Genomic DNA, 26,401 nt, shown 5'->3' with positions numbered 1-26,401 from the left:
GCAGATGTCCTGCCGTTTCACTTTTAAATGGTCAATTTATTTGTATACAGCAATAGCTAGTGGCCCCTGAGGTCAGGATTACTCAGTTAAAGGTCAATGCTACAGTAACAGCAGACGTGGCTCTTATCAATGTAATGTGCTCCATGAAACCAGCTCCTGGCAGCAACATGAGACACACAGACTGATGCAGAGATAATCTGTACGAACAAATACATAGAATACCACTGAAAATGTCCCACTATATGTGGAGTGTAGAGATGAAAGCTTGCAGCCTGTGATTGGTTCAATCCTTAGGTTGAACCAAAATGTTATGACTGCAACAATCATATGATTTAGCAAACCGTCCAACATACCTGTCTTAATGTTTTTTGCGGCTGTGACGTTCATCATCTTTAATTATTGACACACAAAGGAGAGACCACAACAGAAATGTAATTAAAAAGTAAGTATGGCTTTGTTCGGTGTAGTTGGTGTAACTAGTAGCAGCAACTTCATAGCTTCCATGTGGATTGAGCAACATTTGAACTGAAAAAAAAAAAGTTGAAACACACAAGACATAAAATTAAATATAGGAAGGAATAAATAAAACAAAACACATCATGTGGACATCTTTAGTTATCCAGTTTAACATCTCACTCGTGCTAGACTCGCTTTTTACAGCATTTAAGGTTTCATCAAAAACCTGATTCCTAAGCAGTACTGCCAGACTGCAGTGACTTCATATGACCCCAGACTGTCTTTGCTTAATTTTTCATTTTAGTTAGAGCTGTAAGCCAGCAATGAAGAACTCGGCATGGCACTTCACAGTAACTGGTCAGACATAAGCAATGAGTAACGGTCCCCCGGGACCCTCCATCAGTACCTAACCTAAACGACACAGTACAATGACACAGCTACAACTAACCACTGGCTTTTGATTACTTCATGGCCTTGTATAGAGAGTCACAGTGGAAACAAACATTGACTCTCCAGCACATAAACAGTATTACTTTTAGCAGTACGACAAAGATTCACCAACAGTGCTTCAGATTGCAGGTGTTTCCACCATGAAAACCTCTGTGTTCCAGTTCACACACAATGGAGACATGCTTTGCACCTGTAAATTCTGCCTCTCTGTTTCTCTCTTTGGTTTATCCCGCTTTTCTTGCTCTCTCGTTCTATCCCTCATAGTGGTTCGGATCAATGGAGTTAGCCTCAGGCACAGACCTTTGCGCTAAAACCAATTGTTCCAAGAACTCAGTGGAAGCTGAGCCAGGGCTGTTTTCTGTGAAGTCTGTCTAATTTTTGCATCCTACAAAATGGACTGCATTTGACATTTGCCTTTGGTAGGAAGAAAACATGTTTATTTTCCTTAATGTCACAATCTTGTCAAGGATACACTATGTCTGCAATAACAGCAAGGTAAATACGTATATTGATTACTACTTGGAGACAGGAATCAGCCCTTAGCTAAATCTGGTGCAGTGCATGTCTTCTCTTTCTCTGTCATGGACGGAGATGTACACTAACCATGACAAATAAAAGAAACAAAAAATTATAATAACTGGGGGGAAATACTACTTCACTTTAATGTTACATGTAAAAGAGAGAGTTGATACCATTTACATATGTAAATATAAACCTAGAAACAGTCAGTTAGCTTAACAAAGTACATTTTTAAAAGCACCATCAGAGGGAACATGTGTTGTTCACTAAAGAAGATGCTGAGAGAAAGAGGCCACAGTATACAACAGACACTAATATCCTTAAAGAGGGGGACCAACCACAGTCAATACAAAAAATGTAAAAGTCAGTGGACTGAGTGCATCAATTAATTAATTGCGTTCAGCTTGTTCTTAATGGCTTTAGTTAAACAACTAGGAGTGATGTTAAAAACACTTATGTAAAAACACACTCTGTATGACAAGTACTGTCATTTTCTCTGTTATTACATAGGTTGAGTAAGTCTGAATGAAGCTGTGAGTCACATTAATGTATATGTAAATCTATGCTTCAACAGACTGATAAATCCCAGGTCTAAAAAGGACTCTTCTCACTGAACCCCCAACAAGGCAGTGGACAACTGTGTTTCCCAGAATTATAAACATTATCTTTAAAATTTGTCCCTGAAAATATAACTTGGTGCTCAGATAATCCTTTTTCAAGCAACATTTAACTGCAGCAGGTTAGATCAGAAAGCAGTTTGGATTTTACCCACCGACTAAACATCTGCTCTGAGACCAGACAACCACAGGATGTTACTGTGAGGGCAATATAAACTAGTGAACCGTGTGAAATTGTGGAAAGTGCTTCTACAGTGTACTGGATAATGTGCTGACTCATGTCACGCCTTTCAATCTCTGGCACAAAGAGTGAGTAACTTGTGGAAGGAAGTAAGACAGAAATACTGTCGACTAATTAATTTTTTTTGACACGCAGAACATTCACCATCCACTTACCCAAAATGACAGATAATGTGCAGAAGAGTAAAGGACACAGAGACCCATGGGAGCAGACATTTTCCAAGTCTGGATGCCAAGTATGTGACAATCCAGTGGCTTGACAATAAATATCGATGGTGATCAAATTTTCTTTAAATCACCAATCATTTGAAATCATTATGTGTTAAAAACGAACAACAAGCAAACAAACTTTGACACTCCAAAAAGTATTTACAGCAAAATGAAGCAGTTAAAGTACAGACATTTATTATCCATTATTGCTTATTATTATTATTAATGGATTCTTATTATATTAATGCATCAGCATGTAGCATTGTAATGTTTTGGTATGCCACAATGGAGCTAAGTGCTGTGAGGACTGACCAAAGTATCCTCTCATCCATGGCCAAAACCTCACAACGTTTAGTTGGACAAGTACAAACTTAAGCCCCTTCCTGGTGTATTTCATTAGTTGATTGTTTTCCTCCACTGAGAGAACTAAATAAAGACTGTCATTGGCTTCTGAGGCTGAATAATTTGCGGACACAGCTGGTCATTCACAAGGGAGAAAATTAAAGGCTAAAAATGGAAGCAATTTTCTTCCAAGATTAGCCAGTGAGGAAACTAAGAAAGATGGGTTTAATGAGGCTTTATGCCACTAAATTTACCCATTCACTGGTTTGGCTGTGGATTCCTTCTTTGGTGTTAAACTCTTTTAAGTTCTGATTAACAAACAGGCTTGTAATTACTTACTTTGCAAAAGAGCAGAAAACAAGACAAAACACCATAAGGAAGAGAGGAACACAGCACATTTGCTGAACAGGGCAGAAATGATCCACAGACAAACAAACATTCATACTGTGTTGATAAAACATTGCTACAAGACATTTGAAAGTTTCTTGAATAGATGGAGAAAATTAAAATAACTGTGGATTCTGTCATTGTTTACTGAAGAGGGCCATCTACTGGAGAACTACCTTTATTAAACTATAGGATGAACTGATGTAGTAGTGATATAGTAATTATTTAAGGAGTTTAGTCATTCTAAATTCTTAAAAAAGGTGTAAGACCAATGCATCTTCTCTGCACCACTAAAGACACAATAGCTTTTAGTCAAGGCTCCATGGTCCTTGGCGCCAAGTGTAGTCATTACCAAGATTTGCTGAATAACTGTGTTTATGTTCTGATAGGTCCATTACTAGCCCACAATACCCTTGGCTCCTGTTTTTTAAATAAAATGGGAATAAAGAATTGGTAGCATGCAACAGCTAATGTGACAGTTGTAGGAGAAAAGAGGAGAAGTTTATACGACACAGCAGACAGTAGTATGAAGGTCATGGTGATGGAAATGTGTTGCAGCACATTTGTAACCTGCAAGTCACACATGTTACACCCCATTCAGTCCAAGTAATGGGCAACATCATGTAATTTGTCAGTGCATTACACGTGTAAGTCAACAGACCAATATAATGTTCATTCCTATGTCTGACATTATAGATGAAGTCCATGCAGTCAAAGAGCACAAGACCTTTAGAAGATTCAAATATGGCGACACATGGAGACAGTGTCTCTATCACCTTCACAGTTTTTGTCTTTTTATTTATTACTCATACTTTTTTGTCCCCATTTTCTCCCTGGCTCATTTCCCCAAATGATTTTGGATCTAGTGCCAATGTACAGTAGTCGGTGGAGTGTTTGTAAAAATAAGCATCTTTTCAAGGTGACGACGACCCCCACTGAGAAAAGGAAGCAAAGCCTCTGAAATCCTATTACCGAGAGGCCTGCCTTATTTTACTGCTATCAGCAGCACTGGTCCATCAGCAGCATGGTAACTGTTTCCAACAATTGCTCCCACACTAATTCTATCACTAAAGCGAGACTTTCTCAGGGAGTGGACATTAAACTCAATTTCCATCTAAAATTGATGGCAAAACGTCTGACACTGCAATTGGGGTAATGTGGGTATTAAGGTCTAAATGCCGTGATAAGAGGAAACTTGATTTGTGTTAGTCATAGTGAAGCAACTTTCACATTAAAAGCCTTCCTTAATTTTGTTTTAATTTTTGTAGAAAAACAAACGGTACTTTCTAAGAAATTAGAAAATAGTGGTTGAATAAAGCTGTTAAATAAGGACAAGTGCATTAAAATTTGCCGAAGCAAATCTTTTGACATCCAAGGAAATCCAATGTCTAATACAACCAATTCATTAAAGTCACAGCTGTAAGAAGTAATTAGTGATTACAAATGAAATGATGAATTGTAATACTGCATTGTTGCAGTGCATTAACAGTTGTTCATTAAGTGACTTAATGTCCCAGAGAAGTAGTAATACAAGCTGGGGCTGTGTAAAATAACTGCAATGACCTTGATGACCTGTGAACCTTAAAGTGTTAACTGAAATACAGAGTATATTAATTCTACTAAGGCCAGAGGGTGTCTACTCTGTGTTCACCATGGGAAATATCCACACTGATGTTGTTTCAAGTTTTCCTAGAGAATGACAATTTTTAAATTTTATTTAATTTTTTTGTATCGGCTATATAAAGCATAAAGAAATAAACAAGCTGTGTGCAAACATCTGGAGTGTGTCACTAGAATAATTATAGACTGATTAATTTTAATATTGTTATAATCAATTAATTAACTGATCCACAACTATCAATGAAGCATTCCATAACACATTTGCATTTAAATTAGGCAATTAGGCAAGAGCTTTTAGTAATAACAATATCAAATGATAAGTAAATGTTCCCATTAATATTCCTATTCCACCCTTCTCTCTTTATGATGTAAAAATGCACAAATTAGTTCATAAAACATATGCAGATTTGCTAAACTGCAAAAAGTAAGAGGACAAATAAGTGATGAAAAAAAACAACAACACACAAATAACACAATCACACAATCATTTGTAAACTGAAAGAAAAAGTAAATTTCAAAGCTTATTGTAAATTATAAATTAATTCAATTTACTTAGCATTAAAAAAATAAAAGCATTACTCAGCAACAGAACTCCAACATTTCCTATATATACAAATCAGTGAATAAATTACTTAATAGCATTACTTAAGTTTGTTAGTATGTATAATTCAAATGCTGCTGTATTACTACAGTTCAATAATCTCTATCAAAATACTTGTTGACTTTGCAAATGTTCACGTAGACAACTAAGCTAACAAGGACAAACTGCTTCCGTTCCTTCATCCTTACAAATTCCATATTCACCCGACCGTCTGAGTCATGATAGTGGACCAGGTAGTGCTCACCATCGTAGTCATAGGAGACAGGTGTCTTATGCAGCTCCACTGAAACAGGGGAGCTGATACACCAGAATGGTTTACTGAATTCATCAAGAAGAGTCAAAGTCACGATGCAGCAATTCTGGAAACAAGTAGAAAAGAAAACATTTGTCAAGACCTTTTTGTGGACAGTCCTGTCTATATGGCTATACTACAATATGTCAGATCAGAATCCAGAACCTTCTTTTACAATGAGCCATAACTTTAAAAACAAAACTCATAATAAAATGTTTTCTCCGTATTGAAGAGAGCAGAAGGAGTGACTTGTTAAATGACATGGTCTGTCATTTTGGGTGTTTAGTAGAACAGTGTGTGAGCTGACAATGCTTGTGCATTAGTACCTCCACTGTGCCCTGCAGGGCCTCACACTTCCAGGGCAGGGTGATGCTGCCTGTCAGAGGTGTGTGCTGAGACAAGTTTGTCCTGCTAATAGCTGTCAGCTGCATGAGTCCATCGCAGATCTGACCTGGTCAAAGGCAAACAGCACACAACATAACTATAATTAGAATTTTATTATTAGATCACACAATGGGTACAGAAGGTAAAAGACACATAAGTCAAAGCAGTTTCAGGCCTGTAATAAGTAGTATATATAGATCCAATACACTGATCCAGGATGTGTAGATGAACTGTGCTATTATTTTAATAATTTAAAAATGTCACATAAAAACAAAAAAAACCCCTATTAACTATTGTTGATTAACACTGCTCTGTATTTATTTCCTTACACTGTTACTGGTGCTGAGTTGAAGGGCATTAAGAGCCACCAGAAACTGGAGAGAAATTCCTTGTAAGTGAAAACATACTTATCCTGTGGAGCTGATTCTGATTTAAAAGTTGTGTGAATCACAGGGAGCAGAGTTTTAAAATGACTTACACAGTAGATTTCTCACAGCATCATTTTACAGAGTGACTTAATAAACGTGAGTCTAAACAGATTACTTCTCCTGCAGAAGAGCTGGGAAAAGCTGCCAGACATGAACTCGCATACAGTGTTGTGGAGAACAATGTGTAGCTGGTAGCCATGGAGACCATATTCAGGGTCTATGTCATCAAAGGGGGGTTTGACTACTGGCTCCACGTAGGGGCTGGAGGACAAGAGACAAAAAGAGTAATCGTAAATAACACTAAGACTGTAATGTGTAAAGAGATCATGAAACAGCCCCACACTTAGAAAATATTTGAGATTTATTACTGAACTTCTGTGGACTCTCACTCTAATGTGCTGCTACATTGTGGTCTCACAAGAAACCAGGAGAGGGGGCTATGTCCACACTAAGCTCAAGTACAACACTCAGAAAAGGTGATGATGCTGATAGTGCTTTGTTTTTCCACTTAGGTGATCGATGAAGCTTTTCCAAGACAGCAGCAACTCAAGTAGTACCTATCACATCAGCGGAATTGCTTTTTGTTTTCAGATTAACTAAAATAAAAAATCAGCCACCTTTAAAATTATTTCTGATCCTCGGCTCAGGTTAGGATCTTCTTCATTTGTGGGACTTTCTGATGCTAAAGAGTAAACAGTATCCAGCAGTGGATCACTGGTGTAACTAGTATAACACATATATATCTTCTTAATGATGCAGTACATCATAGATTGGTCACATGAGAGAGTAAGGCCCTAACCACCAGATAGTAATGCTGAATGCCATGTGAATAAAAAGTGCCTGTTCAAGTGCAGTTTACCATTCAGAAGATCCCTGGGTGCATCTTTCCACCAGCCTGTGGAAGTGAAGGGTGAACATGACAAAGGCAACAGAGCTCTGGCCCTGCAAAGAAAGACACTGCTTAAAATCCAGTTTAATAAGTGATTCTGAGATTGAAAAAATTTACCCATCTTACTTTTCAGTTAATATGAAAGGTAGTAATTTGAAAAAATTACCTTCCAGATGCCAATTATGATACCAGACTGCAGCAGCTTTAGTTCAACCAGTCTGTCTTGACCAATGACTTTTACAGCTTTAGTCAGAATCTGCATGTCTAACTTCTCCATGAGGGACCTCCTGCCAGGTCTGACAGAGCAGACAAATAAAACTGAAGGTTTTCACTGAGAGAAAAGAAGAAACAGAGACATACTGTAGAGAGACAGAGTGGAGACTGACGCCAGCTGTCTCACTTTTTTAGACCGGGGCAGTCTAGGGCGATCCTCCTGACTCCGTGGAGTTGAAGGGTGGAAATCTGCTGGTAGCTGGGCAATGAGCCTCCTCCGCTCCAGCACAGAGTCACAGAGGTCTCGAAGAACTGGGACCAGCTCGGCTCGAATGTCTCCTCGTGCCCCGACTTATCAGAGATTGTCAACTCCCAAGTGATGCACAAGTTTCTAAAATAGGATTAGACAAATATTTGGGGATTTGTACTGTTGTTAATATACAATGTGATGCTGTGAGAAGGACAGCAGCTGAAAAAATAAAATAAAAGACTGAAATGAACTAAATTTCAGCTTTCTAAAGAGGGAAATAACTCACTTAATGTCGCCCAATAGCCACACAAAGACCTCACTGATTTGCAGTGGAACAAAAATCCATTTTTTAATACATTATGAGACTAATGCAATGCAGATGATTAGTCAATGTTGGGCAAAAGTGACTCTTGCTCTCTGAATCAGGACAACTATGAGTTTAATGGCTATTATGATTGTTTTCAAAGCAGTAGGGAGTTGTATGACTGCAGTTAAGCTGTTCTTGCTAATGAAATGATATGCAACGAAATGAAATGAAACCACAGCTGTTGTGATAAATCTCTTGATCCAATTCTGTCTAAACTGTGATTCAAGGCTGTCCCTACTGTGATACAGCCAGTATCTCACTGAGGCACCATCCAATATCAATTAAATGGAGGAACAAAGCTAAAAACTGAAGCGGCCCAGGAGGCCTCCGATGACCCAGGGGATTTCACTTTGCATTGTCTGTATGTGTGAAGTCTTGTGAAATGATTATTACCAAGGTAAATCACATGCTCCTCGGTGTCTCTAACAGACAAACACCCACAGGGAATTGTCTGAGCTGGTAGGAGGAGGGAGGAAGGGGAGGTTGTGTGTGCATGCATGTGTATTGTGGATGAGAGGTTGGGGGGCTAAGTAATTTATTTCAACAATTCAGACAGCCTCTGCAAGGAACACAATTATTTCTACTTCCCCTCTGTACCACAGCGACTGCCACAGAACTCAAAATTGAGTGCTGCACAGCCTCTAATCAGAGGTTATATAAACATAGCAGAAACCACAGTAGAGGTGGTAAGGGAGCTTTCCCTGCGTGCTGGCATCCCCCTGGGCGGACATCACATTCAGACAGAGACCTCCTTTCTCACCTTTAATAAGAAAGTGTCATTAAATGCGATATGAAAAACAAACCATGCTTTGTTTTTGGATTGCCAGCGGTTTGAACCGTCCTCTAGTCTCTAGCCTTGAACTTTCTTGACAGCGAGGGAGGATCTCCGAAGTTTTACTGTTTGCCAACCACAAACAGTGCAGAAGTTCCAATGATACCTCACAGAGCTGCTTCCAATTGTAAATCAACATACCTAAAAGCTGGCAAATTACAGCCTGGTATACACATTATCATAGTCACAGCTCTTTTTTGACTGAAATAAGGTGAAGCAGCAAACTGCAAGATATACAGCTAATTGACACAAAATATTCCCTAGGAAATAACGAGACCTTTTTCTCACCTTAATAGCTGAGAGAGGCTCAGATGCTTCAACATACACTTCATTAGCTTAACTTACAAGCAACACCTCTCAGGCTACTCCAGTTTCTGGCAAGCACAATCAAATGCTCAGTATATTAAATAAATCATTCACTTCAGGTACTTCATCTAAGTCGTTTTCAAAAGCAGTTTTTGCCTCACTCCTCTTACCTGAGGACCCGCTCGGTACGGCTGGGCAGCCCAGTGTGACGGCTGATGAGTTCAAGATGTCTTTTCCACTTGTTCATGTCACATGCGGCTACAGTCTTGAAGTACAGCCACTTCCAGTAACCAGCAGCCTGATCCTGCACCTGCACTGTGGTCATTTGCAGCAGTAGTTTATCCAGGCACTTGGATTTCTGCTTTGTATTCTTGTGGAACTTTGCTATGTATATCTTGTTCCACAGAGCACTATATTGATTGTATTGAAAGGTAAAATATGTATTATTTATTTATTCATTAAAATAAGTGAAAAAAATGAACATGCTGTGTGTTCAATTGGCAAGACTTGATGATATGATGATACTTACTTATCGTTGGCAAGATGACTGAAGAGCTTATTGACGTGGATGATGCTGAAAAGAGCGGAGGCATCCAGGTATGACAGAATCTTAATTAGGATCTCAGATGGCAGTCTACAGAAAAGGTAATTAGACATCACAACAAGGAAGTGACACAAGTGTTTTCATACCACCTGTTGTTCAGCAGTTCTTAAGAACACAAGTGTGTGAGACAAATCTGCTGTCACCAGGCTACTAGACAATCTTATCATACACTTCTAGCAACAAAATGAAATGACCCATGTCAATGTTCTCATTCAATCAACATGGTGTAAAATGAACAAAGCAAATAATATGAGTGACTTACTGTTTAAAAAAAAAAACAAACAAGAAAAAAACAACCCCTGCAATACAAGCAACCATGCCAAACCATTCTGTCTGAAGTTTTTCAGCAGAAGCAGATGGATAGTTAAACATAGGGAAGGCAGGTAGAATTTTTATTGCATGCATATACAGTAGCTGTACTTGCCAAACTAGAATCGTAGAAAGCAAGTGTAAAATCATTGAAGTCACCCTTTTCATGGACCAACAGATCCACCACATTTGCTCATATAAAATTGTTGTGTCAGAAAAATATCCTTCTCAGGGCTCATGAAGCCAGATCCATAGTGTGAGCAGGCAACCAGTTTTGAGTTTTATTACACCTTTCTGTGCGTGTTTATGCTGCTGAATCTAAACAGCCACATTTTTCTTAGAGACACTTCCTGTGTCTGTTATGGAGAAATATTGATCAGGTTTGTCTGGTTGCACCTGTCCAATTAAATCACTTGAATGAGCAACATAGTCATGTTCACGCTGCCTGCCTGGTCAATCACTGACAAATCACTTGCAAATCAACAACTAGGTACCGTATATCAAAATAAATAACTCAGGGATTCTTAACTAGTTCAGCTTTAAAATGTATTTACTCACTGACTGACCTCTCACAGACATTCAAAGCTGATGACATACATGTAATTTAAATGTCAGTCTCACTGTTGCACTAGATCTGTATACTATACTGTATATCTGTGTGTGGCACAAAACTTCACAGCAATGTGACCTGCTGATGCTGATAAAAGTCAGTGGGGCAAGAGTGTTATTCAAATTCATCATATGTGGGGCCACGGAATATGTATTCATGGAATTCATGGCAATTCACCCAATAATTGTTGAGATATTTCAGTCTGGGCTGAAAAACGGACTTTGCCATCCCTAGAGCCCTGTCTAGCATAGCTACAGACGCCACACATTCTGTGGTTTCAGCATCTCAAATGTGAGGATTTGCTGCATTTCTATTTGTTATTTCACTATAAATTGTGTTTGTGTTTCATAGTGTGGTTGGATATTAGAATATGACCACCTCACTACTGGTTGAGAGAAACAGGTATTTTTACATTTTCCTGACATTTTTGTATATGCATAATTTAACCAATGAATTTAATTATTATTATTAACTTTAATGTTAAAAACATTTACATTAAAATAATTGTTCCTCGCAACCCTCATCCAGATTACTTGTTTAAAATAATGTGGCCTGCACTTTTAGGGCATGTGACCCAAGTATTTTTCCAGTAGACTGTGGGCAATAAAAAGAGGAGAAAAAGATAGAGAACAGGTCATGCATTTACAGAGGTCCTTTTACTTTTGGTGACTGTTTTGCTCGTTTTCATAGTGGAGGACAGTACTGAAATAATAAAAATGTTTATATCAAGGGAATAGAGGCATCAATAATAATAACAAAAATGGCAAAGGTTATGTTGAGAGGGGCACCTCTGATAAAGGTTAGGGCCCTCCAGAACCACCCCCTCTGCACATGCCTGCAGATAGGAAATAATAGACATACAAGAGATTTGTTGTGTTGTCCACGGGCATTGGTTTTGCTGCACTTTTATTGTGCGGCCACAAATCCTGTTGCTCACACGGGAAAATTGATATTGTTGTACAGGTAAAACAGCCTGGACCAGACCTGCTGCAGTGCCGAGGCCCACTCAGGTGGAGATATGAGCATGCGCAGACATGGTTACCTGTCGAGCCAGTTCCGAGGGGCCGCTGGAGATGAGGTGTCTGCTCCGGCCTTGATCAGGTGTCTCCTCACCGCTCGCCTGCTGGAAATAACTGCTTTTGCTGCAGCCATTTGTTTCTCTGGTCGGTCTTGAGCCCTATGAGACACATCCAAGGTAGAATATTTGCAGGCAGGTGTTAAGGCCAGCTAACGCTAAGAGCCATGTTTGTCTTACAGCAAAGAAAAGCGAACGTCACTATGTAAACTTCATAAAGTAGCAAAGTAAGTCCTGTTTGTTCCTGTTTGTTCCTGTCTTGTTTGTCTTGTTTGTTTGTCTTGTTTGTAAGACTTCCTGTAGAAATGCGTGCCGCAAATGTCGGCGTCCAGTCGCCATGGTAACGCCCATTAAGCCGCGCTATCTTCCGGTGGGAGTGGCACAGTGGCCTTCAAAATAAAAGCGGGAAAGTATCATACACAGAGCACACTGGTGGAAAAAGTATGAGCTCCTCATAAGTTACTGTTAATACACCGTCAGTGGACAGCAAACTAAATAAATAAATAACTTTATTAGAAAAGGTAATATCTGTGTGTAAATATTTTACTGCACAAAGGTGGATGATAGGTGAGGGCAGGTGTACATAGCCTATATTGCCTTGGATTTCCTTCAAGTCAGATTCACCAGCTTTAAGGTATTATACATGTAGGCTAATATAGGTAAGTAAAGTAAAACTGAGCGGGATATAAAGCAGTCTAAAATGAAATTACCCCTGAAGATTACATCACAATTGTACTTAAGCACAAACTGGGACTGCAGATAAGCTTGGATACTTTCTACCAGCAATTATACACTGCAAAAAAGTCTAGTTAGTGACAAAAACACGTGATATCATCCATTATATGTAGCATTTTTTCCACAATGACATTTTTTACAAATACATATAAAATGGACTCATTGCAGTAACCCATTTTAATTGTCTTTACACTTACAGTAAGAATAAACAAACATGCCTAACCCTTAACCTCCACCCCAGTTATAAACCTAATTGCAGTCTTACCCATAACGTAGGATGGTTTATCTGGAAGGAACCTGCTTTTGTCCCCAGGGATTACTGACTAAACTGATTTTGTTGCCAGCACTGTTTTTAATACAAGTACAAACACACTTAAAGTAATATCATCTCTTGCAGGCACAGTGCTGTCTGCTGTAATCTTTCTTTGGGTTAGCAATATAACTCCTCATCAGGGTGTTAGCTCAGCACAAACAGTGGAGGAACAGCACGAACCATGCTATTTGTTTCCTCACACATGCTAAGATAGAGGTCACATCTTACTGACATAACCCACTCTCACTCTGTCACTGCTAGGGGTTTGTTTCAGGGCTGGAGTAAGTGTGTGTGTGAGAGACAGAGCTCACAAATGAACTTTAAGACTGACCTCATTTCACATATGAAGATACAAACACATTTATAGGTGCACACAGACAGATGGAGAGAAAGACAGATGGACACGCACACTGTATTCATTTTAAAGTGGGTATTCTAGGCCTTGTCAAACATATGGTGGTGTTGAATTTAGGATACGTTATGCATAATGTTCTGACAAATGTATTGAATGCATTGAAGAAATGTTGTGGTACAACCTAATAGAAGACATTGCCAAAAATCAAATATAAGTCATGAGTGGAATCCGGCTTAAGAAAATACTTTGTGGTAGCAATTTGTGGTGAAAAACACGGACCCAGCAGACTGAAGCTAAGTCCATTTCTTTGCTAAAGCAGATGGCTCGTTTTAAGACCCATCACATAATCGACCTCCCCATTCCTGGAAGCCAGTAGGCTCTGCTAGCTGTCAGGGAAAATAACCATAACACTGTTGTCAGTCTGGCCGATCAGCTTGCCTGATGGAAGTGAAGTCCGTTTTAGGGCAACGGCAGCCGCTGGTCTAGTAATGCCATGTAGGCCACATACCTTTGCCTTGCATGTCCTCCCTTGCTTGACATTTGATGTTTTCTGTAGCTATGTGTCCTTCTCAAGTGCCTGGGGTCAGTTGTGGCTCTTGGATACCTGATGTCACTCTTCCGCATGGTTTGTCAGTCAACTCTGACAGTGCAATGTTTGTCAGATAGGGCTGAGAAAGAGGGGAAGGATCAGCATGATTAAGTCTAAAATGATGTCTTGTCTTTGTACTACCAAGTCATGTGGATCCGTATACAGTACGTGCACAGTCAATTTATAAAAGCAGCTGGTAGACACGTTCTGTATTTGTGTCAAAGCTTTTAAACTGATTTCAGTGTGACATTTGGTTTACTTGCACTCCAAGTATAAATTCTGCTCCTGATGAATTATGTTTTAAAAGACTCCTTATTATCCCCCTATTTACTAAGAACGTCTATACAGTACCGTGCCAATGTGAGTGTCATGCATAATGTAGTCAGCAGGAGGAAAATGACAGCTCATTAAAGGTCTAATGCGAGGCTTCACCACTTGTCCAAGTCCACACTCAGACCATTCAGAGGTGTGGAGCACTGATAGATACCCTCTACACATCTCTTCAAAGGATGATGACATGTCAGGAATTAAAAAGAAAGGCTTGGAGTGGTACAAAGAGCTGCAGGTCATTTTCTGTGAAGTGAGCTTTTTCTGAACTGTTATCTGCTTTCAACTTGCTTATTACGTGTTTGTTAAGTGATGCGCATGTGAACTCATTAGCTAATATGCAAGTAGACACACATCTAAAAAAAATATGCAACTCAGATATGAGTTTATTATTTGAATCCCTGTCACGCTTTGATATTTGATGGGCTTTTGAAAAAAAAAAAGCACACAAAAGACACCCTGCACAATTAAAATCCGCCACTGGATGGCGCACAGGTATCTTTGTTTGACTCATGAAACTGTTCATTTACGTGTCAAATTACTAACATATACATGCATGCTGAATGTTCCATGCAGCAGCAAGGTTATCCGCTGCAGCCCCCTTCATTTCGGATTCACCAGGGAGAGACATGAGAAACTCAGAGCATATAAATGACATACACTAAGAACATGTGATCCCTGCAGTCCTGAGGGACCCATCAGTTCACAGCATTGAACTAGTTAATATGTAAGCAAACCCATTAATCCACGCGGGTGCTCCTAATTGCGGGACACTTCTGAAGAGTCTTGTTGCGATGACTACACACAAAGAATGGGCGTGAGTTGTCCGTGGAAAGGGAGCCAAGAGACTCTTGCTTTTTTTGCACCAGCGATCTGAGCGCTCAGTTCACAGTCTGCGAGAGGCAGAGAGCATAGCAGCGGGATGGATGGCACAGGTAGGTCGTGATTTATCTTTTCTCCACAGAAATTTCCGCAGAGTGACTCTTTTACCACAGTCATCAATTAGAACGGAGGTAAAAGATAATTGTATCATGTTTTCCACAGACATTATACGTTTTTACAAAGTGCTCTGTCGCGTGGTTTTATGCAGCAGCGCAAAGAGTTGGTTTAGTTCAACTAAAACAGAAAATTACGCATGGTAGCCATTTTACGCACATCAAATATAATTACGTTTAATAACTTAACTGCATAAAATTCTCCTCCTATTGCTATCTAACACGAAAAATCTCATGTTTTCTGAAATCATCAGGATTAACAACAACAGTCTGAATACTCTCTCAAAATCAACTAAGACGCACGGGAGGGAGGGGAGTCTCAGCCGGAGAGAGTCTAAGTGCGTCTGTGTGTCAGAGGGTGTTTGAGAGAGTGAGGGAGAATCACAGATAGAGGAAGAGAGAGGGGAAGAGAGAAGGGAGTAAGTCTGGACCAGGTGATCGAGTACTAACAAACCTCCAAGGGGTTGCCGGGTTGTATCAGTGTGCACGGGATCAGAGATCCGACCATGGTGCCAGCGCGCTGCCCGGGACCCTGTGCCATCCTGGCACTGACCCTTCTCTTGGGATGCGGCGTGGTCCTCTGCCTCGGCCAGAACGACACCGAGCCCATCGTGCTCGAAGGGAAGTGTCTTGTGGTGTGCGACTCGAACCCTTCTTCGGACGGAGCGGTCACCTCCTCGCTTGGCATATCAGTCCGCTCCGCTGGGGCAAAGGTGGCGTTTTCTGCCGTGCGTGGGACCAACCATGAGCCGTCAGAGATGAGCAACACGTCTATGACCATCTACTTTGACCAGGTCAGTTATCCACTGAATTTAGCATGAACACAGTTTAATGTGAGTAGGATTTGTGCCTTAGCTGCATTATTGTCCTCTCTTTGTTGTTTTCTCCTCTCTACATCGTACTGTATCTATTTGCCTCAGGCATGCAACTTGTTTAAGGTCACGTTTGATTGATTTCCTATAACTGTTCGTGTTCTGTGTGATCTGAGCACCGAGTTTCTCTACTACAAACAACACAATGCTGCCTTCCTTTCGTTTAATACTATGCGTAATTGCAGTTATTTGGAGCTGCGCTGTCTGAACAGATGATCATCCACGCAGGGTCATTTATCACATATGCGCTTTAGGCCTCGGTCGAACTTACACTTGCTTTGATGTTCCAATAAGTTCTCACAGGTGAGGTCTTTGGACTGAGGCCTGCTATACACAGTTGGGACCATCCCAAAGTGCGACTGAAGCGCAGCCCAAAACACTTGTAATACCAGAACCAGACTGTGACTCTGTAGTCACCACGCGTAGCAGAGACACGCAGTGCATTAGGATAAAACCAGATGCCAAGTTAAGTGAAGCATGCCCACAGAAAAACACAACGATGTCTCATTGTGCGCCCTTTTTGGTCACAGGTTTTAGTGAACATCGGCAACCATTTCGATCTCAAAGCAAGTGTTTTCCAGGCTCCAAGGAGGGGGATATATAGTTTCAGCTTTCACGTGGTGAAGGTCTATAACAGACAGACCATACAGGTGAGCGATTATCACATAACTGCTCAGAAATCAGCTGCAAAATGTGAACGGGCGAAACTGAACACGAGACTAAACTCCAAGCCTGTGTTTCACCTTCCCTGCAGGTGAACCTGATGCAGAATGATTATCCGGTTATATCAGCATTCGCGGGTGATCAGGACGTTACGAGAGAGGCGGCCAGCAACGGAGTACTGCTGATGGTTGAACGGGAGGACCGGGTCTATCTGAAGCTGGAGCGGGGCACCCTAATGGGCGGATGGAAATACTCCACGTTCTCAGGCTTTTTAGTCTTTCCTCTATAATCTAATCTGCGATGATCGACGTCGCACGGGACTCTTAGGTTGAGAAACAAAAACACATGCCATTTATTTTGAACTTAAATAAACTGTCAGCCAAGGAAGCCGACGAATATCTGTATACCCACACTCGTCCTCTATCTAGTCCAATATGAACGTTTCCTTGGAGTTTCATATATTCAAATCCATCAGTCAACTTTAACACAATCTGGATGATTAAACATATTGATCGGCCAGTGGCGTGTGCTTGGCGGGTATGTGGATTTTTTTTTTCCTCCTTGGAAAACAAACTATGCCAACAACAGACGAACGGGTGAACCTGGGAGAGGATGAGGAGCGGAGGAACTGATGTCCCGGACAGGCCGAGTGTGTTATGCTCTATTTTATGTTTGTATAGCCTTAAAGAATATATGGTTTCCGTCCAAGTGAAGTATGTGGAATTATGGACATCCAGAGAAGAAGTGCTTTCACGCCCAAGGCATTTTTTTTGCACGAATGGAAGTTTTCTTTTTTTTTCCTTTATGTTTTGTGATGTCAATGGTGTTGCGCTTGGATGCTGAACATATTGAAAATAAGCCAAATGTAGGCCGCCGACGAGTTTATTAAAAGAGAAAAAAAGGCGACATATTTCAGCCACCGGAGACAACTTAGAGCCCTTTTATTAAAAAAAAAGAATTATATAATTTATAAAGTACATATTCACATTATTGTGTGTTCTACATCTCGGAATCTGCGTAGCTTTGACTGATTTAATGTTAAGTGACGTTGCTCACCAAATGTACATTGTGGAAATAATAGAAGAATCCCTATATGTCCCGCTTAATAAAAGATATTGTATTGTATATGTTAAGCGTTATTTATCGCTTTTTATTGACGTGGTTTTACGCTTGAAGAGGAAAGAGCGAATAAAACATGTTTATTTGGTAGAAGTGACTTTGTGAAGTGAGTGAGACAAACTCAAAGGCCTCGAGAGGGGACAGACAGAAGGAAGAGGGAGCAGCTGCTCGAGGCGCTGTCCGAGGTGCTGAAATATTGTTACGCGTTAACTCAAATAAAACTAACACGTCTTTATCTTCAAGGGGAGGAAGATAGACGGGAAATGTTTGTAAAGAAACCAGCTTTAAATTTAGGTTTGTTATTGCTGCCGACTGGCCAAACCTCATATAAATGCTGGAACGGAAATACTGAGCCTCAAATCAGAACACAACGCAGTTGGCGCGCCTTTACGCAGCGCACGGCGGATCCAGACTACAGAGAAATGCTCTTGTCTTGGTCCAAATCTGATGGAGAACCGCACATTTTTAAGTCTGTTTAAAGTTTATTTTTTATACAATAGAAAGCACAAAAATTAAAAGCAAACAAAAGAACAAAACGCAGTTTTGTAGTTCAACAAGTGCACAGTTACCCCGCCCCGTGCTGTGTGTTTTTAATCTCTCTACTGGATGCCATCTTGTTTGAAAAAAATCGACGTTTTTGGATATTTCCGCCCCCAGACGACCCCTCCCCCCCTCTCCAACTGTCTCTCTTCCCCCTTCTCTCCTTCACACTGCACACATCAGTCATTCTAAACTACATTGAAGTCCATGGTTAAATGCAGATGTTCTAGATGATTCAGACAAACGAGCACTTTTTTTTTGTAATTAATCTTGAAATCAGACAATGTAACAAACAGTTGAGGAAAAACACACTGTCTAGCTGTGAGAAGGTTTAAACACTAAATAACCCAGCTTTCATATGTTAGTATACAGGGCTCTGATGAGTAACATTTGTTCTTTGGCAAACACAGGCTAAATGTTAAACCCAAGTGTTAAATACATTAGGAACATTTGCTGACTTCATGATTCACAGTGATGAGGTGAATCCAGGTGAAAGCCTTTGTCCTTTATTGATTTCCCTTGTTAAATGCGTGTAAGTCACAGACGGTGACTTGTGGCTTTAGGGCAATTGAGATATGAACTGAGCAAAAGTTTCAGCTCCAATTCAATATCAGACAAAAGTCGCCTTACTCTTTTGAGCAGTTATGGGAGTTGGAGGCTGGACTGTAACTTAAATTTTGCAGGTCAGTGTGATTGATCTGGCAGACTGTTAAGTCGTGCTTCAGCTTAGTTTGGACGTATTATAAGTTTTCGACCTTTTAAGTGCTGAGGGGCACTGTTGTATCATGGACAGAAGCTTTCTGTGTGGAAGCTGGGCTTAGTTGTGCTTAAAACTTGTCCTTATTCCAAAAAGGGAACATGTGTCGGGTAAAGCTAAAGAAAATCAGAGCAATCACTGCTACGAGCAAAACACAGTTTTTAAATTGCTTAAAGGCCGACAGGAATGAAATTGTGGATATGAAGTCTGCTTTGCATTTTTCATTTTGCTTTATTTAGATTTGTTCTAACATACTTGGAATATGAATAATCTGCTATTAGCACAATGTGACAAATGAAATCGGGTTCCATTATAATATGACTGTTCTCAGTGAAAGACTCATAAGTGGTGCATCTCATTTTGGTACCATTAAACAGGTTAAAGTGGGCTACCCCACCACATAATCTGCTTTAAAAAAAAAAAAAAAGTTGGTTGAAGTGGGGAGGCACACTGTAAGTTGATTTTTAAAACATTTTGCAAGAGCTTTTAACGTAAGATTTAAAACGTGGATGAATTGCTGAGATTCTGAGTGTAGCTCTTAAAAAACTTTTCCGTTTTAACTAACTAAAAAAATGTCGGTTGTAAAGGTTCATAAAATGTATTAATTAATTATATCAACAAGGCTTCTAAGTGGCATGATGCTGGTTGGGCACCACAAATATGATCCTCCTCCAACAAAACATCACTTGAAACTGGAAACAAAAACTGGTACTACCAGTACATTTGGAAACTGCATGAGAAGCGTTAAGAGCCACACCGTAGCACTTTGTGATAAACCCTTACCTTGATTAAACACACTCTGCAATTGCACAGTGTCAAACTGAAACATAAGAACACATGAAATTAACCATTTGTTCACTAGTGTCAAAAATGGGACCCAAGAGTTGCTGGGCCTGAAAAACATTTGCATGTATAATATCCTAAGTATGAGCCCCTAGAAACTCGCCTGGTGCCTCTTCTGTGTGGATATCTGCTTCAGTCTTTTTTTAAAAACATTTACCTTCATCTTGTGTATAACAGAACACAACAGCTGAGAACAAAGAGAAAGACCTGCTGATAGCCTGCTGATGCCAGCAATAGGACTGCACAGAGTAGCACAAACTGCCAGCAAATCAGAGTGATTTGGAGAGTGTATTAAATTGGCCTATAAAGTGCTAATTGTGCCCATACTGGAATGAAAAGTCTGTTTCCAAATGATGTCCTTAGATAATTAAGATTGCCATCAAACATGTACTCAGTGCACAGAGCAAATGAAAAATGAAAACAAAAACATTTGTGGTTATTGCATTCTACCACAAGTCTGACTAAATAATGTCTTTCATGCAAAGTATATAACTTCCATGAATGGGTTTAATAAAGTGTAGAAATCTAAGACTGCTCGCAACTTAGTAGGCGAGCTCAGTATGTTACACCTACAACAGTCCATTATGCTACAGCTATTATCGAGTCTGACCAGATTTTTTTTCTTTGTTTGTAGCAGTATTCATATTATCAGAGAGTAAAAAATACACACTTTGTTACAATCTGTCGTCCCATAAGGTACAATCAGTCTTCAAATACAGAGGCCACTTTTATTGAAGCACAGCTGCATTTTATTGCAATTTGCAGACCACATACTGATAATGACAAGAACACCCTGAACTTATACGGCCTTTTAGCTCTTTAGAGCATTATTTGTTCTTCCACACTCTCTTTAAAGATTCCTGCGTGTCCTCGTCGTGCACATGCCTTTGAGGATCGGCCCCTTTAATTTGTATGACTTAAGGACACAGCACATACAGTGAGATCATAGGCTGGCTGCACCGCGGGCAACTCACAGCGGGTAGGTGCAGCTATGCTCTATGCATTGGAATCTGAATTAGGTAACCGACTCATCAGACGGATGTCACCTTTGGTTCCAGACTCTCATAGAGAATGGGAGTTATTCATTAATGAGGTTGTTTTGCTGTGTAAACACCCACGCAGCCTCAAACGCGACAAATGCACACATAACCACGTAACCACATGCAGTTTATTCCTGTTCATTCAGCATCGGGTAAAGTGGCTCCTGTTTGCAAACGTCTAAAAGTATCTTCAGTCAGTGGAAAAAGAACAAAACAACAAGTTTAAAACCATTTCAGCAATACAAATTAAAGTTGTCTGGTGTTGATTTGAAAGATGTCCTCTGAAGATCAAGACAGCTTTGACATTCATTTCAGCTCCTCTTGTAGTCTCTAAACATCTAAACATTTAATTACACTGCCTTTCCCACTTTGCAGTGGGTGATTTGTTTGGTTTTAACAAGGATGATAGTTGGCAGGTAAATTGTCATCTTTTCTCAGTTGTTTTACACATTAACAAGATGAATCCCACCCTCCTCCTCCTTCCATCAAAACATCACAAATTTATGCATTTCTTTCCTTCTGCATTAAATGACAGTGGTTTATTGGAAACACAAAACAATACAAATGGAAACCTTGCTCCTGCTTAATGCTGAGAAATACAAACCAGTGCAGCTGAGCGACAACATCCACTCTTCTAATACGACGCACCACTTTGTGTCCCAACTCAGTTACTATTTACATCCTTAATTTGTCTTCGCACCTCATCTGCCAAACAGTCAATGCTGAAAAGCCCCCGAAACAAGTGACAGGATGTTTAATTTGAGTTTGCAGAGCTGGGTCTTCACATAATATTGTAATAACACACACTTAGGAAAGATCTGACCTCAGCTGGAGACACTTCTTCTTTACTGTCACAGTTCTCTGAGACTCGGCAGGTAACTTTTCAATTCAGAGCCTCAAGGTCAAGAAAACATGTTAATACTCTGAGTTTGATGACCCATCTTGAATCTCAACCTATGGTTTAATAGTAAAGGAGCTGAGTTCACTTCCTTCTTTTCAGAGCCATTGGAGCAAAATACAAAAGAAGCTGAATTGCATTGGTATGCAAGACGGAGAAGAAACTCTCAGAAAAGGCGTCTTTTGCCATATACTCATTTTTATCCAGTCCTAGTCCCTGTTATGGTAGAAATTGCCTTAAGTGTGATTGTGAGTGTGAATAAGCCTTTCACAGCATTATTTTTATTCAAGCTGCTGCCAGGCAAACCTACAGGCGGTTCCTTTTGGGTCTGGAATGATGCTTAGGGGCCCACTCAATCTAATATCTAATATGGATGCAAGTTAAAAGGAAATGCATGCCGAATGTCAGGGTTTATCGCCGGTTTTTTATGTGCCAGACTTGTTGATGTCATTTCAAAACCTCTTTCCATGAGTTTCCTGCTAATTTTAACCCTGCTAATTTCATGCAGCAGCAATACCGACAACCTCTGTAAGATATAGAACCAGCAGAACAACCTATATCATGTCCTACTGAAGGATTTCAATAATTTCACACATATTTTATGTACAAATACAAATTTCACCTCTGACTTTGGCATTACACTTAAGGTTGTGCAGCAGAGACCTTTGCACCTGAATGAAAAGACACTGATGCCAGTGGAGAATACACTGAGAGGATAACATGTGGCAGTGGCTTGTTAATAATGCATTTGTTTGCCAAACAAATAAATAGACGCCTAACATAGACAAACATCAGTCACAGAACCGCCTCTGTGAACAGGCCCATCCCTGAAGAAAAGGAGGAGGGAGGAGTACAGAGGAAGTCTGTTTATTCCTTCTGCCACAGCCTGCAATATCCATACTGCTGAAACACGCAATTCCCCAAAGATAATACAACCTCATCCAAGCTCACTCCTCAGCACCCCCCACCCCCCTCTTCCCGAACAGACAGTAGGCGAAGCAGAAGCAGAGCCAGGCTCACACCAACAACTCTTTGGTATGATGGCTCCAATACATCATCTGTCTGCACACTAAATTCTTGCACAGCAAGGCTGAGAGAAAGCGTCCTGGACCCAGCACCTAACCCGTTTAACTGCATTCATTAGAATTGGAAAAACTTTGTCTCAGCACAACTAGCTGGGGCGCAGGAGAAAACACACTGTGAGCTGTTGATCGTCTGGATTAGAGACACAAGTTTGGGTGGCAGTGTTACAAGTGTGCACACATCCACAGCGATGTGCACCGCAGCTGCACAGAGGATGTTTTTACAGGTGAATGTGCGGATTCCAGTTATGGTAATTTTATAGATCATTTAGAGGGGATATAACACTGGGTTTAATAAGGTTATATGACTTGCCCCTGTAAGGGGAAATAGGCCATCACTAACCACAGCCAAGAAACCGACATATTCTACAGTATATTGCTAATGGAAACACATAAATAACTCAGTATTTGAGGCATTTTGTCTACAGTTTGTTTTCGAAGAAGACAAGGCAGCCACAACCACACATCAGATGTCACATGCGCAGTAAGTACCCCCCTCTAAGTATCTCATTTAAAAACTATTTGCAAAAGATGCAGAATTAATTAAAACAAACAAATGGCCAGACATCAGATGGCACAAGTCAAACTGTACAAGGCGACCATTTCTATAAGGCTGACACTTCTGTCAGAGGTGTCATGTCACTCTAGATGTTAATTGAATTGACAGTAATTCTCTCCTGTAGATGAACGCCTTTACTACAGTTCTGCGGTGACACGTGGAGCACCCCCAACTACACAAAACCTGTTGTTGTACACTGGCAGGTACGTGAGCTGTGTACTTATATAGCTCTCTCTAGTGCTTCATAGCCCAGGCATCTCCCCAGTATGCATGCTACGACCATTGCAAAAGCCATGTCGTTTAATATTGATAGATACTGTAGAGTGATAATAAGCGTCTCTTGAGGGTTCGATTTCAAAATATTTGTGTTTGCTATTGCTTCGACAGCTCGCACAGAGCTGGACGCTTTTCCATACAGCAATTCAGATGAGAGATAGTTGAAGTGTTAGCTTGTCACTAAGTAAATAACCAATGAAACTGTCATAAATGAATGCAAAGAGGTCAGCCGTTTCCTAGTTCATCAGGAGGTAAATCCAGCTCGGTGTGTCAGTCTGTCATTTTACAATGAGTGGTGCTGAGAACAGGATGTCCCCAGTGTACAGACATGTAGCATAGGTGTAACATGAATGCACACTGAAACACTAAGTCTCAAATCCATGCAACATATGAATTCTTCACACCTTTGGTACATACTGAACGTCACTGTTTTTACACTTTCCAGAAATATCAATATTCTTACCATTTTAAATTAACAATATATGCCAATATAAAGTGTGATATCATGGAGTGGCACTGCCAATTAAAATTCATAAATAGATATAACAATATTTTTCACAGTTTGTTTGTTTTTGTTTCACCACTCACTATAATGTACTTTTATGTTGGTGATGGTATTATTTAGAAACAAAATCTGCTTTGGAAGATGATAAATAAAAAACATTAGACTTTAATTGGCACTGGACATTTCCTATTTCAAACTAACAGGCAAATCAGTGCAATAACCAAATGTTCAACAATTGTCTTAAAGCTGTATTATCTAATTGTTTTACAAGTGTTTTTTAGTAGAAGGATTCTGTCGAAACCACCTGTAACCAAGAATAACTGTACAGACGGAAAACAACACAGAGATATTCCCCTCTGAAGGTTTTTGAGCCCGACGTACCAGTCAGTAAGTTTTGTATAATTCTTATTTATTGTAATTTCATAATACTAGTAGCTGGAGGGCAGTGCAGAGCATATAGAGTGGAGAGAGGGAGGGCTGAGCAGAGTGAGGTGAATTGATTTAGAGCTAGGTTGATTTCCAGAGTTACATGTCTTAGCTTTACACATGTGTCTGTTATCTGCCTAAACCTAACCAAAACATCAGCAGTCCTATATGAAGCTGAGGAATAACTTGACTACATGGTTAATAGCTGGGAGAGCTTGTGTTATTCTCCTTAATTTAAGACAATAGCTAGTTGAACTATAGAACAAATACATTTTTTGTTTGTTTTTCATTATTATTTTATTTTTGATGTTGACAAAACAATGGAATCTTATTTCAGTTTGATCAGAGTACCCGTGAATATTTTGAATATCTGACTCTGAAAATGCTCGGACAAGGATGCGGTATGGCATTTTCAATGAATGATATACATCTCAGCTGTTTGATTTACAATGTCCAGTTAGTTCAGCTCTGACAAAAGTGAGTCTGAGTACAGTTTTGTACGTTGTGGTGACAAAACTATCTGCACAATTTTGTAGAATTATTGTTCAACTAACAAGATCCTCAGCTAACGATTATGATTTACAGGTGCTGCTCACAATTTGCTTGTCGTTTACTGGTGAAAAAGGATGTCCTCATATGCTGAGCGTCTTAGCATGTGGACAACCTCAGGCATCATTATTTCTTTCCTTAAGCTGTTGTCTCATACTCCTGGTTGATGCTGCCTTGTAATAATGACACCAGTGGGCCAGGCTCACCTGCTCACACTGCCTCTACCTGCTCCAGGAGAATTGTTTTCAGACACATTGACAGTCACACCTACGTGTGGTATTTTAGACAATAAGTTATGAAACATAAGGGATTAAAGAAATAAAGAAAGAGAGAAAAAAAAAGAGAGAAAACTTTACAGTTGTGGTACCTGAACCTGGAAATCCTGGTATTCATTAAAATATACAAATATACAATTCCTTTTCTCATACAAAGACCAATTTTTCATACATATTGGATCCTGCCCCATAGGTTTACCTCCACAGTACCTTTCAGTATGCTCAGAGGTATTGTATTGTATTGTAAGTGGCAGGAATAATAGGAAGCATTTAAGGAGCCCCAGAATTTTCCAGTTGTTTCATGGGACATTAAAGTCATGTCATTATACTTTACCCGTATGCCATTTAAAATTTCAGTATTGACAGATCGCATGTTGCTGCAGGTTGGATCAATGTCTCAATGGGAAATGGAATAAAAGCCTGAGCATGTCAAGCTCATCTTATTATAGCTATATTGGTGGAGAGGCTTGGTGGAGGGACTGTATTGAACGTGTGTTCATTGGTGTTTCTCCACAGCCTCAGGCATCACAGGGGACCTTGAGGAATGCTACAGGCAAGTTAGAGGACAATAAAACTTGAGACAGTCTTTCAGTAGGTGAGAGACTCGAGGTTGGTCTATGATGATTTCACGAGAGAATAATCACCACAATATTGGTAATTATGAAGCCAGAGCCAGCAGCCG

General features: G+C 40.0%; 2 protein-coding genes across 4 annotated transcripts; one reads left to right on the top strand and one right to left on the bottom strand.

Moving 5' to 3' along the window:
* Positions 1-4,547: 4,547 nt before the first annotated feature.
* Positions 4,548-13,941, bottom strand: fbxo15 (F-box protein 15). 2 transcript variants are annotated; one of them, XM_026361229.1, is made up of 10 exons: positions 13,913-13,941; positions 11,969-12,103; positions 9,933-10,037; positions 9,574-9,813; positions 7,836-8,039; positions 7,602-7,731; positions 7,406-7,488; positions 6,662-6,807; positions 6,061-6,185; positions 4,548-5,801 (listed from the first exon to the last, which is right to left on the bottom strand). In XM_026361229.1, the coding sequence occupies exons 2-10, from the start codon at positions 12,076-12,078 to the stop codon at positions 5,535-5,537; spliced, it is 1,410 nt and encodes a 469-aa protein (XP_026217014.1). In that variant the 5' UTR covers positions 12,079-12,103; positions 13,913-13,941; the 3' UTR covers positions 4,548-5,534. The 2 variants fall into 2 exon arrangements, with proteins under 2 accessions (XP_026217014.1, XP_026217013.1); XM_026361228.1 differs by lacking the exon at positions 13,913-13,941 and adding an exon at positions 12,182-12,248.
* On the top strand, positions 12,034-17,177 carry cbln2b (cerebellin 2b precursor). 2 transcript variants are annotated; one of them, XM_026361231.1, is made up of 5 exons: positions 12,034-12,089; positions 12,184-12,228; positions 15,570-16,109; positions 16,718-16,837; positions 16,942-17,177. In XM_026361231.1, the coding sequence occupies exons 3-5, from the start codon at positions 15,822-15,824 to the stop codon at positions 17,137-17,139; spliced, it is 606 nt and encodes a 201-aa protein (XP_026217016.1). In that variant the 5' UTR covers positions 12,034-12,089; positions 12,184-12,228; positions 15,570-15,821; the 3' UTR covers positions 17,140-17,177. The 2 variants fall into 2 exon arrangements, with proteins under 2 accessions (XP_026217016.1, XP_026217015.1); XM_026361230.1 differs by lacking the exons at positions 12,034-12,089; positions 12,184-12,228 and adding an exon at positions 15,147-15,255.
* Positions 17,178-26,401: the final 9,224 nt, after the last annotated feature.

The sequence above is a fragment of the Anabas testudineus genome, chromosome 2 (assembly GCF_900324465.2).
Source record: "Anabas testudineus chromosome 2, fAnaTes1.2, whole genome shotgun sequence".
Classification (NCBI taxonomy): Eukaryota; Metazoa; Chordata; class Actinopteri; order Anabantiformes; family Anabantidae; genus Anabas; species Anabas testudineus.
This window is presented reverse-complemented; position numbering and strand designations above follow the sequence as displayed.

Excerpts from the sequence above, each read along its gene's own strand:
- fbxo15 (XM_026361229.1), bottom strand. The coding sequence starts at position 12,078 with ATGGCTGCAGCAAAAGCAGTTATTTCCAGCAGGCGAGCGGTGAGGAGA. Across the intron at positions 8,040-9,573 it reads CGTACCGAGCGGGTCCTCAG|AAACTTGTGCATCACTTGGG; the intron begins GTAAGAGGAGTG and ends ATCCTATTTTAG. Across the intron at positions 6,808-7,405 it reads ACCCAGGGATCTTCTGAATG|CCCCTACGTGGAGCCAGTAG; the intron begins GTAAACTGCACT and ends CTTGTCCTCCAG.
- cbln2b (XM_026361231.1), top strand. The coding sequence starts at position 15,822 with ATGGTGCCAGCGCGCTGCCCGGGACCCTGTGCCATCCTGGCACTGACC. Across the intron at positions 16,110-16,717 it reads TGACCATCTACTTTGACCAG|GTTTTAGTGAACATCGGCAA; the intron begins GTCAGTTATCCA and ends TTTTGGTCACAG. Across the intron at positions 16,838-16,941 it reads ATAACAGACAGACCATACAG|GTGAACCTGATGCAGAATGA; the intron begins GTGAGCGATTAT and ends CCTTCCCTGCAG.